The following is a 12,468-nucleotide window of genomic DNA, read 5'->3' on the forward strand; positions in this document are numbered from 1 at the left end:
ATATATCAAGGTTTGGAGGACCAGAAGGTAAAGAAACTGAATTCTTCATATATTTCCCTCGCCAGTATGTCAAAAAAACGATCACAATGTAATAAACTTTGTGGTTCTACAATTTGAGAAAGAACAGAGACGTAAAATGTTCTATTTGACTGAGATCTGTCATCAAATGAAAGAAAACACAATTTCCTCACAGAGCGATTGTCATGTCAAGTAAACAATGGACTTCATTGTTATACTCCATGGGTAAACTCTGGACTCTGACTCTGACTCTCTATTGGTTACACAGACTTTTGGCCTCCCATCCCATTCTTAACACCGTTCGCCGGCTTTGTATTCATGTTACCTGATGAAATTGCTGTACAATATGATCTTGTTGCCATCTGATACACATTCAGATGTCATAAATCAGCACTGCAGAGCTCTCCCTGTACTATGCCGTACCTTGATTGTATTACTGTTGATGATATCTGGAAATGTGCATGTACACCCTGGCCCGTCTACGGTTGCTAGCCCCAATTCTGATTTGTGCTCTGATATCTGCTTCACTGATTTCTGCTCCTGTAAAAGCCTGGGTTTTCTGCACATTAACACGAGAAGCTTATTACCTAAAACGGATCAATTGAAAGTTTGGGTTCAGAGCTCCAATCCAGATGTGTTAGTCATTACTGAGACGTGGTTAAGGAAGAGTGTTTTGAATACTGATGTTAACCTTTCTGGTTATAACCTTTTTCGGCAAGACAGATCTTCTAAAGGTGGGGGAGTGGCAATCTTTACCAAGGATCGCCTTCAGTGCTCGTTTATCTCCACCAAGTCTGTCCCCAAACAATTTGATTTGCTGGTTTTAAGTATTAAACTTTCAAATAGCTCTTTGTTGACTGTTGCTGGGTGCTATCGTCCTCCATCAGCACCAGCCTGTACCCTACCTGCCCTAAGCTCTCTCCTGGCCCCTTACACCAAGTCTGAATTTGTCCTGCTAGGTGACCTAAACTGGGACATACTTAAACCACCTGACCAAGTCCTAAAACAATGGGACTCCCTAAATCTTTCTCAGATTATTACCAATCCCACAAGGTATGACTCCAAACACCCAGAAAAGGCTACTGTTCTTGATGTTATTCTCACAAATAATCCTGATTGGTATCAGTATGGTGTTTTCTGTAATGACCTTAGTGATCACTGTTTTACAGCCTGCGTTCGTAATGGCTGCTCCGTGAAACCACCTGTCCTGATTTGTCATAGATTCTTGCTAAAAAACTTTAATAAGCAAGCCTTCCTTCATGAACTGGCCTCGGTAAAATGGTATAGAATCAGCTTGATCCCCTCTGTCGAAGACGCTTGGACCTTATTTTTTGATAATTTCAGTGGTATTGTTAACAAACACACCCCCATGAAGAAAATGAGAATTAAAAACAGGTTCAACCTCTGGTTCGACCGTGATCTTGCAGAGTTACTCCACCTCAAGAATTTGGCGAAATGAACGGCACACGCATACTCAAGCTGACTGGCTCTCGTTCAGGCAAATGAGACATAAGTGCACTCAGGCTATCCGGAAGGCCAAAGTCAGTTACTTTAAGGAGCAGTTCTCTCTCTGTGGGTCTAACCCCAAGATGTTCTGGAAAACGGTTAAAGACCAGGAGAATAAACCCTCCTCCTTACAGCTGCCCATGTCCCTTAAAGTTGATGATGTGGTTGTTACTGACAAGAAGCACATGGCTGAGCTCTTTAATCACCACTTCATTAAGTCAGGATTCCTATTTGACTCAGTCATGCATCCTTGCCCGTCCAACATTTCCTCATCTCCCACCACTTTTAATGCGACTATCCCCGATGCTTCTCCCTCTTTTTCCCCTGCCCCGCTACAAAGTTTCTCCCTGCAGGCCGTCACTGAGTCCGAGGTGCTAGAGGAGCTCCTGAAACTTGGCCCCAAAAAACCATCTGGGTCAGATGGTTTAGACCCTTTCTTCTTTAAGGTTGCTGCCCCTATCATCGCCAAGCCTATCTCTGACCTTTTTAACCTGTCTCTCCTTTCTGGGGAGGTTCCCATTGCTTGAAAGGCAGCCACGGTTCATCCTTCATTTAAAGGGGGAGATTAAGCTGATCCTAACTGTTATTAGGCCTATTTCTATTTTGCCCTGTTTATCAAAAGTGTTGTAAAAACTGACTGGCTTTCTTGATGTCAATAGAATTCTCTCTGGTATGCAATCTGGTATCCGCTCAGGTTATGGATGTGTCACTGCAACCTTAAAGGTCCTCAATGATGTCACCATTGCCTTTGATTCTAAGCAATGTTGTGCTGCTATTTTTATTGACTTCGCCAAAGCTTTTAATACGGTAGACCATTCCAAGGAATATTGGTGTCTCTGAGGGGTCCTTGGCCTGTTTTGCTAACTACCTCTCTCAAAGAGTGCAGTGTATAAAGTCAGAAAATCTGCTATCTCAGCCACTGCCTGTCACCAAGGGAGTAGCCCAAGGCTCAATCCTAGGCACCACGCTCTTCTCAATTTACATCAACAACATAGCTCAGGCAGTAGGAAGCTCTCTCATCCGTTTATATGCAGATGATACAGTCTTATACTCAGCTGGCCCTTCCCCGGATTCTGTGTTAAATGCTCTACCACACAGCTTTCCTAGTGTCCAACAAGCTTTCTCTACCCTTAACCTTGTTCTGAACACCTCCAAAACAAAGGTCATGTGGTTCGGCAAGAAGAATGCCCCTCGACCCACAGGTGTGATTACTACCTCTGAGGGTTTAGAGCTAGAGGTAGGCACCTCATACAATTATTTGGGAGTATGGCTAGATGGTACACTGTCCTTCTCTCAGCACATATCTAAGCTGCAGGCTAAAGTTAAATCTAGACTTGGTTTCATATATCGTAATCTCTCCTCTTTCACCCCAGCTGCCAAACTAACCCTGATTCAGATGACCATCCTACCCATGCTAGATTACGGAGACATCATTTATCGATCAGCAGGTAATGGTGCTCTCGAGCGGCTAGATGTTCTTTACCATTCGGCCATCAGATTTGCCACCAATGCTCCTTATAGGACACATCACTGCACTCTATACTCCTCTGTAAACGGGTCATCTCTGTATTCCTGTCGCAAGACACACTGGTTGATTCTTATTTATAAAACCCTCTTAGGCCTCCCTCCCCCCTATCTGAGATATCTACTGCATCCCTCATCCTCCACATACAACACCCGTTCTGCCAAACCTATTCTGTTAAAAGGTCCCCAAAGCACACACATCCCTGGGTCGCTCGTCTTTTCAGTTCGCTGCAGCTAGTGACTGGAACGAGCTGCAACAAACACTCAAACTGCACAGTTTTATCTCAATCTCTTCATTCAAAGTCTCAATCATGGACACTCTTACTGACAGTTGTGGCTGCTTTGCGTGATGTATTGTTGTCTCTACCTTCTTGCCCTTTGTGCTGTTGTCTCTGCCCAATAATGTTTGTACCATGTTTTGTGCTGCTACCATGTTGTGTTGCTACCATGTTGTGTTGTCATGTGTTGCTGCCTTGCTATGTTGTTATCTTAGGTCTCTCTTTATGTAGTATTGTCTCTCTTGTCGTGATGTGTGTTTTGTCCTATATTTATATGCTATTTAAAAAATATATACAGTATATATATGTAATCCCAGCCCCCGTCCCCGCAGGAGGTCTTTTGCCTTTTGGTAGGCCGTCATTGTAAATAATAATTTGTTCTTAACTGACTTGCCTAGTTAAATAAAGGTACAAAAAATACAAATACAAATAAAAACGTAAATCCCGGTTATTGTTTGGTGAGGTACAACCAATTATTTATATTTACACTATATGACTGATAGGGGACACTGTGTTGAAGCCATGGAGCCTCCATCTTGGTTAATGCATACACCATTGTAGAAAATATTTTGGAAGCTATAGAAAAGCTGTAAACATTTATTCATGTCTACATTCGTTTTTGCCACATTTATTTTGTTACAGACATGTTACTGCGTACTTTTAAATTATATTATGTGAGCTAAACAGAACAATTAAAAATGAACAAGTATCTAATAACATTTTCCTGAAATAATCATCTTTGGAGATTACTCATGTTTCCATCCCCACGACAACACAAAAATACTTAAATACAAGTAAATTTTTGTCGTTGGAACATTTCATTTATTCCATGAAATCTTATGTCGGACTGCTTCTTCTGGGGAGTGCTAATATAGCCGACCAGTAGCTTCAAAGCCTCTCAAAGGCCAATACATAGCATCAGCAATCCAGGGTTTATATACATCATTGGGTACGACCTACTCAAACCTGATTAGCTTGAAGTTATTCTCTAATTATTATTGCAAACACAATGCATTGGATCAACATAGACCTGGAGGATTTAAAACCTGGACGAGCATTACAAGATGTTTACCAGCAAAGAAAACATATCCTATTGTCACCATTGACACAGAGTTTACGAGTGTTTATAAAGCTTAATCGCTCTTGGACACCTCAGTAATGAGATAAAGGCGTGTAATCTTAGAGCTACTGTAGGTGAGACTTCCAGAGATTTCCAGGGGGAAACTCTGTCAACAACTTCAATCTACACCAGTTGATGTGGACATACTTGTTCAAGTGCCACACCGTTATTCGGTGCTTTCTTTTCATTCCAACATACTGTACCGGTATTGCCCTGTTTGTTCAACTAAACAATTTCCCAAGGGCCCAGAGATTGTGTTCATACAGTAGGTGCCTAAACATATACTGTGAACATATAATTAAATGATGAACAAATGACAGCTTCTATACATATCTTTCATAATCAATTCCGAGCTTGTCTATCTATGAAATACAACAGAACTGTCACGTCCTGACCATAGAAAGCCTGTATTTTCTATGGTAGAGTAGGTCAGGGCATGACTAGGGGTTTTAGTCTAGTTTATTATTTCTATGTGGGGTTCTAGGTTTATTTTCTATGTTGGGGTTTGTGTGTGATTCCCAATTAGAGGCAGCTGGTAAACATTGTCTCTAATTGGGGATCATACTTAAGTTGCACTTTTCCACCTGTGGATTATGGGATATTGTTTATGTTTAGTTGCCTGTTAGCACTGCATTGTCGTCACGGTTTGTTTATTCTTTATTGTTTTTGGTTTTCTATATGTCACTTTCTAATAAATTATGTGGAACTCTACATACGCTGCGCCTTGGTCTGACCATTATTACAAACAACGTGACAATAACATTACACGTCAAAAGAAAGGGACAACACACAAGACCTTATGTGAAATATGCAAATAAATTAAGACTAATCTCCTTGTCGCTAATCCTCATAGTTTATCCCTTCCTGAACAGAGGGTTCAATTTGCGTATCTCATTTTGCATCTTCACTTTTCTGATGGAAAGCTTGTGATTATAGGAGAAACATTTTTAAGTAAAAAAAGGTCTGAGTGGGTGTTTGATCAACAGGCCCACTGTATAGTTGGCTGACTTCAAGATGTGTGTGTGTTGTAGTGCGTTGGCTTGTATGGTAGCCTAGTACAATGTTTGCCAACTACAGGGGTCTATTTATACTGCCAATTATGTTGTAAAACGTTTCTTAGACAGAAGCAAACGGAACGAAATGGGAAGGGACCTACCTGAATTTGTCCAATAGAAACTCTTGTTTAGCTCTGTTTGCTTCCATTTGGTTCTGAACGGTAAAAAGTTCCTGTAATGAATACACCCCAGTCCTCGAGTACCCACAACAGCACACATTTTGGGGGGGACAAGTACACCTGATTCAACTTGTCAACTAATCATCAAGCCCTCAATGAGTTGAATCAGTTTGGGGCTACAACAAAAATGTGTGCTGTTGGACAGGAGTTGGGAAACACTGGTCTAGTATGCATGCCTTTAAGATTGAGCTTATTGTAAGATTTAATAGAATATATGAGAGAGAGAGCGAGAGAGAGAGAGAGATGCAAATGGAGTGTGGGGGGATTAAGAGCATTAAAGTAAAAAGATAATACAGTTTACCTGTTTAACATCATAGGCAAAGAGCACATATTTCAAGTCCGGGGAAACGGAGTACTTTGCAACATTGAAATTGACCTACAAGACAAAGAAGAGGAAAAGAGAGTGAGAGCATTTTTAAGTGGGTATATACGTTTGCTAACATGTCACTTTGAGTGGCAGGGTATATGTTTACGTGTAAGTCTGTGTGCATGCATGTTCAGATGGTAAAGGGTTTTCACTTACAAATGTTGTGTTTGTCAGTACAATTTCAGTATCATTGGTGAGGATGTTAAACTTGATTACGTGGCCATCGCGATTCCTGTAGATCACTTCTGAGTCTATGAAAGGAGAGACAAATAAGAAAAAAACATGTCTTTCTGAAACAATTCCTCTGTCGATTTTCTACTAAGATGAAATTGCAAGGCCTTTGTTGCCATTTGAAGGCAAGGCCGGATGGCTGTCAAAACCAGAACTGTACCTTGAATAAGGCTTTGTAGCCAACATTTTGACAATAAAAAGTCTCCATTCTATCCAAATGTCCTTGTTTTTCTTCAGCATAGCAAAGACAGAATGTCCAGTACCTTGTCACATCATTGTCTCTGGAAAATCAAATAACAATAGTAACATGACGGCACTGACTCCATTCATATACATCAGCGTGTGACTGCATTGTGATCAACATATATGAAGCCAAATATGCATGTTCTCTATTGATGGGAAATGCTTTCTGTGCCTAAGGAATGAAACACACACAGTGCCATCAGAAACTATTCACACCCCTTTACTTTTTCCACATTTTGTTGTGGAATAGCACAGGAGGCTGCTGAGGGGAGAACGGCTGATCATTATGGCTGGAATGGAGAAAATGAAATGGCATCAAACATCTGGGAACCATTTATTGATACCATTCCACTCACTCCACTCTTTACCACAAGCCCGTTTCCCCAATTAAGGTTCCCCAACCTCCTGTTTTGTAAGGTCCCTCAGTTGAGCAGTACATTTCCAACACAGAGTCAACCACAAAGACCAGGGAGTTTTTCCAATGCCTCGCAAAGAAGGGCACCTATTGGTAGATGGTTAAACAAAAAAAAGCTGACATTCAATATCCCTTTGAGCATGGATGGTATAGGACAATGATCTAAAACACATGGCCAAATCTACACTGGAGTTGCTTACCAAGAAGACAGTGAAAGTTCCTGAGTGGCCAAGTTACAGTTTTGACATAAATCTGTTCAGAAAATCTGTGGCAAGACCTGAAAATGATTGTCTAGCAATGATCAACAACCAATTTGACAGAGCTTGAAGAATTTTTTTTACATTAATGGGCAAATGTTGTACAATCCAGGTGTGGAAAGCTTATAGATTTATCCAGAAAAACTCACTGCTGTAATCGCTGCCAAATGTGATTCTAACATGTATTGACTCAGGTGGTTGAATACTTATCTAATAAAATATAAAAAATCATGTTTTCTTTTAGTTTTTTTTTTTACAAATGTTACAATTTTTCTTCCACATGTATTTTGTGTGGATCGTTGACCAAAAAATTCCAATTAAATCCATTTTAAACCCACTTTGTAACACAACCAAATGTGGAAAAGTCAAGGTGTGTGAATACTTGTATGTAGCTTGTATTTTGTCCTGTGTTCTTGTTGTTGAATGCCACAGCATTATCTGCTATGTGATCTCATACGCAGACATGACCCTGAAATGTCATCCAGCAAGGGAGTACTCCAAATGGCAGACACACACACACACACACACACACACACACACACACACACACACACACACACACACACACACACACACACACACACACACACACACACACACACACACACACACACACACATTGAGCAAATGATACCATGCATTGCTAATCACTAATTCATACATGAGTTATGATCAAATGCAAACAAAACAAAGATGGAAGACAATCCATAACGTTCTGTGCTGAAACAATCCCATAATGAAGATATTCATCTCTGTCAAAAGGTTATTTGGGGGTTATGCAACTGACAGGGCAACCCCAGCAGACCTGGCAACCCCGGCAGATATTGGATTCCTACAGTGGTAGCTGATCACCTATACCCGCCTCTCAGCAGAGTCTCATTTGTCCGTCAACAATTTTCTCGTTCACAGCCAATCAGGGCCCTGTTGCCATGCTGTAGTTACCATGGGTTTGATTGATGGGGCCCTCACGGCCCAATCCTGCCCCATATTTTGTTCCTGTCGTAACCTCTGTGAGCATATCACAGACATAAATGTCATCATCTAAAACAAGTAATCTGATGCCTCAAGACCACTGGTCGAAATATTTGTGTTTACCACGACCATATACAGTGCGGTCTGAAATGATTGACAACCTTGATAAAGGTAAGCAAAAAGGACTGTATAAAATTAATAATTAAAATACTAAGCTATTGTCACGATCGTCTTTGGGTGAGAGAGAGGACCAAGGCGCAGCGTGTGCAAAATACATCTTCTTTTATTAAAGAAGAGAGAAAAAACAAGAAACGAACAACTATACACAAACTAACAAAATAACGACCGGGAAGCTATACATATAAATAGTGCTGACACAAACACTACACATAGACAATTACCCACAACAGCTAAAGCCTATGGCTGCCTTAAATATGGCTCCCAATCAGAGACAACAATAACCAGCTGTCTCTAATTGAGAACCAATTCAGGCAACCATAGACTTTCCTAGACACCTACACTGAACACTAAACCATCTACTCTACTTAACCCCCTAAACCACAGGTGTCAAACTCATTCCACGGGGGGCCGAGTGTCTGCGGGTTTTCGCTCCTCCCTTGTACTTGATTGATGAATTAACATCACTAATTAGTTAGGAACTCCCCACACCTGGTTGTCTAGGGCTTTATTGAAAGGAAAAACCAAAAACCTGCAGACACTAGGCCCTCCGTGGAATGAGTTTGACACCCCTGCCCTAAACCATACAACACCCTAGACAATACAAAAACACACAAAGACAACCCACCCCAACTCACGCCCTGACCAACTAAATAAATAAAAGAAAAAGGAACAATAGGTCAGGAACGTGACAGCTATATTGTATGCTCAAATTATATTATTTCATACTAATAAAAATGTATGTATGGGGTTAGAATCGGTGCTTTGGTCAGCTGACATGAAAATAGAGCTATTTGGCCACGCACATCAGTGGTGGATTTGGGGTCGAAATGAGAACGCATAAGCAGAAAATAACTCCATATCTACTGGACAATACGATGGTGGATCTTTGATGTTATGAGGCTATTTTGCTTCCACTGGTCCTAAGGTCCTTGTTGACTGTCAATGGCTTCATGAACCTTACCCAGGGTGTCCCACCCTGTGCAACTGGGTCCTGGACTTCCTGACGGGCCGCCCCCAGGTGGTGAGGGTAGGTAACAACATCTCCACCCTGCTGATCCTCAACATTGGGGCCCCACAAGGGTGCATTCTCTGCCCTCTCCTGTACTCCCTGTTCACCCATGACTGCGTGGCCATGCACGCCTCCAACTCAATCATCAAGTTTGCAGACGACACTACAGTGGTAGGCTTGATTACCAACAACAACGAGACGGCCTACAGGGAGGAGTTGAGGGCCCTCGGAGTGTGGTGTCAGGAAAATAACCTCACACTCAATGTCAACAAAACAAAGGAGATGATCGTGGACTTCAGGAAACAGCAGAGAGAGCATCCCCCTATCCACATCGACGGGACAGTAGTCGAGAAGGTGGAACGTTTTAAGTTCCTCGGCGTACACATCACGGACAAAATTAAATAGTCCACCCACACAGACAGCATGGTAAAGAAGGCGCAGCAGCGCCTCTTCAACCTCAGGAGGCTGAAGAAATTTGGCTTGTCACCAAAAACACTCACAAACTTTTACAGATGCACAATCGAGAGCATCCTGTCGGGCTGTATCACCGCCTGGTACGGCAACTGCTCCGCCCACAACCGTAAGGCTCTCCAGAGGGTAGTGAAGTCTGCACAACGCATCACCGGGGGCAAACTACCTGCCCTCCAGGACACCTACACCACCCGATGTCACAGGAAGGCTAAATAAAGGCCTTGTAAATAAATTGAGGCTTCACAAAGCATTTATAACCCTGTCATGCATATTTGTAGAGCATTGCAACGCCAGGATATTGGGTTCAATTCCTGAGACCACCCATACATGAAAATGTATTCATGCATGACTGTCATGTATTATATTTCACTAAAACATTTCGAGGATGGCCTTACCTCTTTCCCTCTTGGGTGCATAGTCAATATTGGACCTGACCTCAACTTCCCAAAAAATGCTGTGCTGCAGGATGACACACACTCTTAAGTGCAGTCATGCACAGCAAAAAATGTTGTTAGGGCCTTTTAAAATTCGTTTTTATTTCTTGCCTACAAAATATGTTTTCTTGGTTTTTCCAGGTTTCAGATTCCCCCTTTTTTCCTGGTTTACCCGTTTTTTTCCAACTTTTTTTGAAAAGCAAAAATGGGATTTACTGTGTTCACTACAATGCTTAAACCACATCAGGGGATGACTTTTGCCGTCTGGGAAAAATCTCAGAAACAGAGATTTTTGAATGAAGTTGCCCTTTAATTCAGTGGGCATGCTCTGCAATGTTGTTTGGTTAGCGGTATTCTGTAGTGCAGTAAGCGCACGTGATGTGATTTGGGCGCAAATAGAGTGCAAAGCAACAAATCCTTGTTTTCAATGACGGCCTACCGGGGAGCAGTGGATTAACTGCCTTGTTCAGGGGCAGAATGACAGATTTTTATCTTGTCAGCTTGGGGGATTCGATCCAGCAACCTTTCGATTACTGGCCCAACGCTTTAAACACTAGGCTACCTGCCGCAAATAACCCTAGATCAAATCAAATTTTATTTGTCACATGCTCCAAATACAACAAGTGTAGACCTTACCGTGAAATGTTTACTGACAAGCCCTTAACCAACAGTGCAGTTCAAGAAGAATATTTACCAAATAAACTAAAGTAAAAAATAATAAAAAGTAACACAATAAAATAACAAAAACGGAGCTATATACAGAGGGTACCGGTACAGAGTCAGTGTGTGGGGGTACAGGTTTGTTGAGATACAGCCACATCTCATAGTCACATCATGAGATTTGTAAATGAAAGAGGAATGTAGTGATATGAATTGAATGGAGATTCCCATCTTCCCATTTTAGAGTTTCTGGCTCAACACAGAAATGCCCTTATCCAGATGGCGTGAGAAACTAATTTCCTTACAGACACGCTAACTTTGTTATTACTTTTGAGGTCGGAACAAACATGCAGCAGGAAGAGGGGCAAGAACCAGTTATCCGCCAGCTCAGGGACAAGCTCCACTATTCAGTGTAATGTTCAATGTAATTGCATTGCTAGACTTTGTGTTGTTTTAAAAATGTACAAATAAAAGGAAATGTATGGTTTAAACATGTCTTTAATCTTTATTTGTTTTACCTGTTAGTGATAACTCCTGTGTGTTTACATTTTTAAGCCTTTATGTATGTTTTGAAGGACCAAAGGTGTCTGACTTTATAGTAAGTACAGCGTCATATGATAAGGCATTTATGTATGTTATAAATTACCAAAGGTGTCTGACTTTATAGTAAGTACAGCGTCATATGATAAGGCATTTATGTATGTGTTATAAATTACCAAAGGTGTCTGACTTTATAGTAAGTACAGCGTCATATGATAAGGCATGTATGTATGTGTTATAAATTACCAAAGGTGTCTGACTTTATAGTAAGTACAGCGTCATATGATAAGGCATTTATGTATGTGTTATAAATTACCAAAGGTGTCTGACTTTATAGTAAGTACAGCGTCATATGATAAGGCATTTATGTATGTTATAAATTACCAAAGGTGTCTGACTTTATAGTAAGTACAGCGTCATATGATAAGGCATTTATGTATGTGTTATAAATTACCAAAGGTGTCTGACTTTATAGTAAGTACAGCGTCATATGATAAGGCATTTATGTATGTGTTATAAATTACCAAAGGTGTCTGACTTTATAGTAAGTACAGCGTCATATGATAAGGCATTTATGTATGTGTTATAAATTACCAAAGGGTTCTGACTTTATAGTAAGTACAGCGTCATATGATAAGGCATTTATGTATGTGTTATAAATTACCAAAGGTGTCTGACTTTATAGTAAGTACAGCGTCATATGATAAGGCATTTATGTATGTGTTATAAATTACCAAAGGTGTCTGACTTTATAGTAAGTACAGCGTCATATGATAAGGCATTTATGTATGTGTTATAAATTACCAAAGGTGTCTGACTTTATAGTAAGTACAGCGTCATATGATAAGGCATTTATGTATGTGTTATAAATTACCAAAGGGTTCTGACTTTAAATGAAGTAAAGCACCATGCGATAGTCTTTATGGATGTGTTATGAATGACCGAAGGTGTCTCACTTCAAACTAACTAATACAGGACACTACATAAAGTGTTAATGTACTAAAGTTAT

General features: G+C 40.7%; 1 protein-coding gene across 1 annotated transcript in view; it reads right to left on the reverse strand.

Annotated features, from left to right (window-relative positions):
- LOC120064031 (inactive dipeptidyl peptidase 10-like) overlaps positions 1–12,468 on the reverse strand; it is a 99,151-nt gene that overhangs the window by 57,675 nt on the left and 29,008 nt on the right. Inside the window, exons 3-4 of the mRNA XM_039014339.1 lie at positions 6,225–6,298; positions 5,982–6,056 (exon numbers count right to left, since the gene is read on the reverse strand). Coding sequence (XP_038870267.1) covers positions 5,982–6,056; positions 6,225–6,298 — 149 coding nt within the window. The remainder of the gene's footprint in view (positions 1–5,981; positions 6,057–6,224; positions 6,299–12,468) is intronic.

This window comes from Salvelinus namaycush, chromosome 19, assembly GCF_016432855.1.
Source record: "Salvelinus namaycush isolate Seneca chromosome 19, SaNama_1.0, whole genome shotgun sequence".
In the NCBI taxonomy this organism is placed as follows: Eukaryota; Metazoa; Chordata; class Actinopteri; order Salmoniformes; family Salmonidae; genus Salvelinus; species Salvelinus namaycush.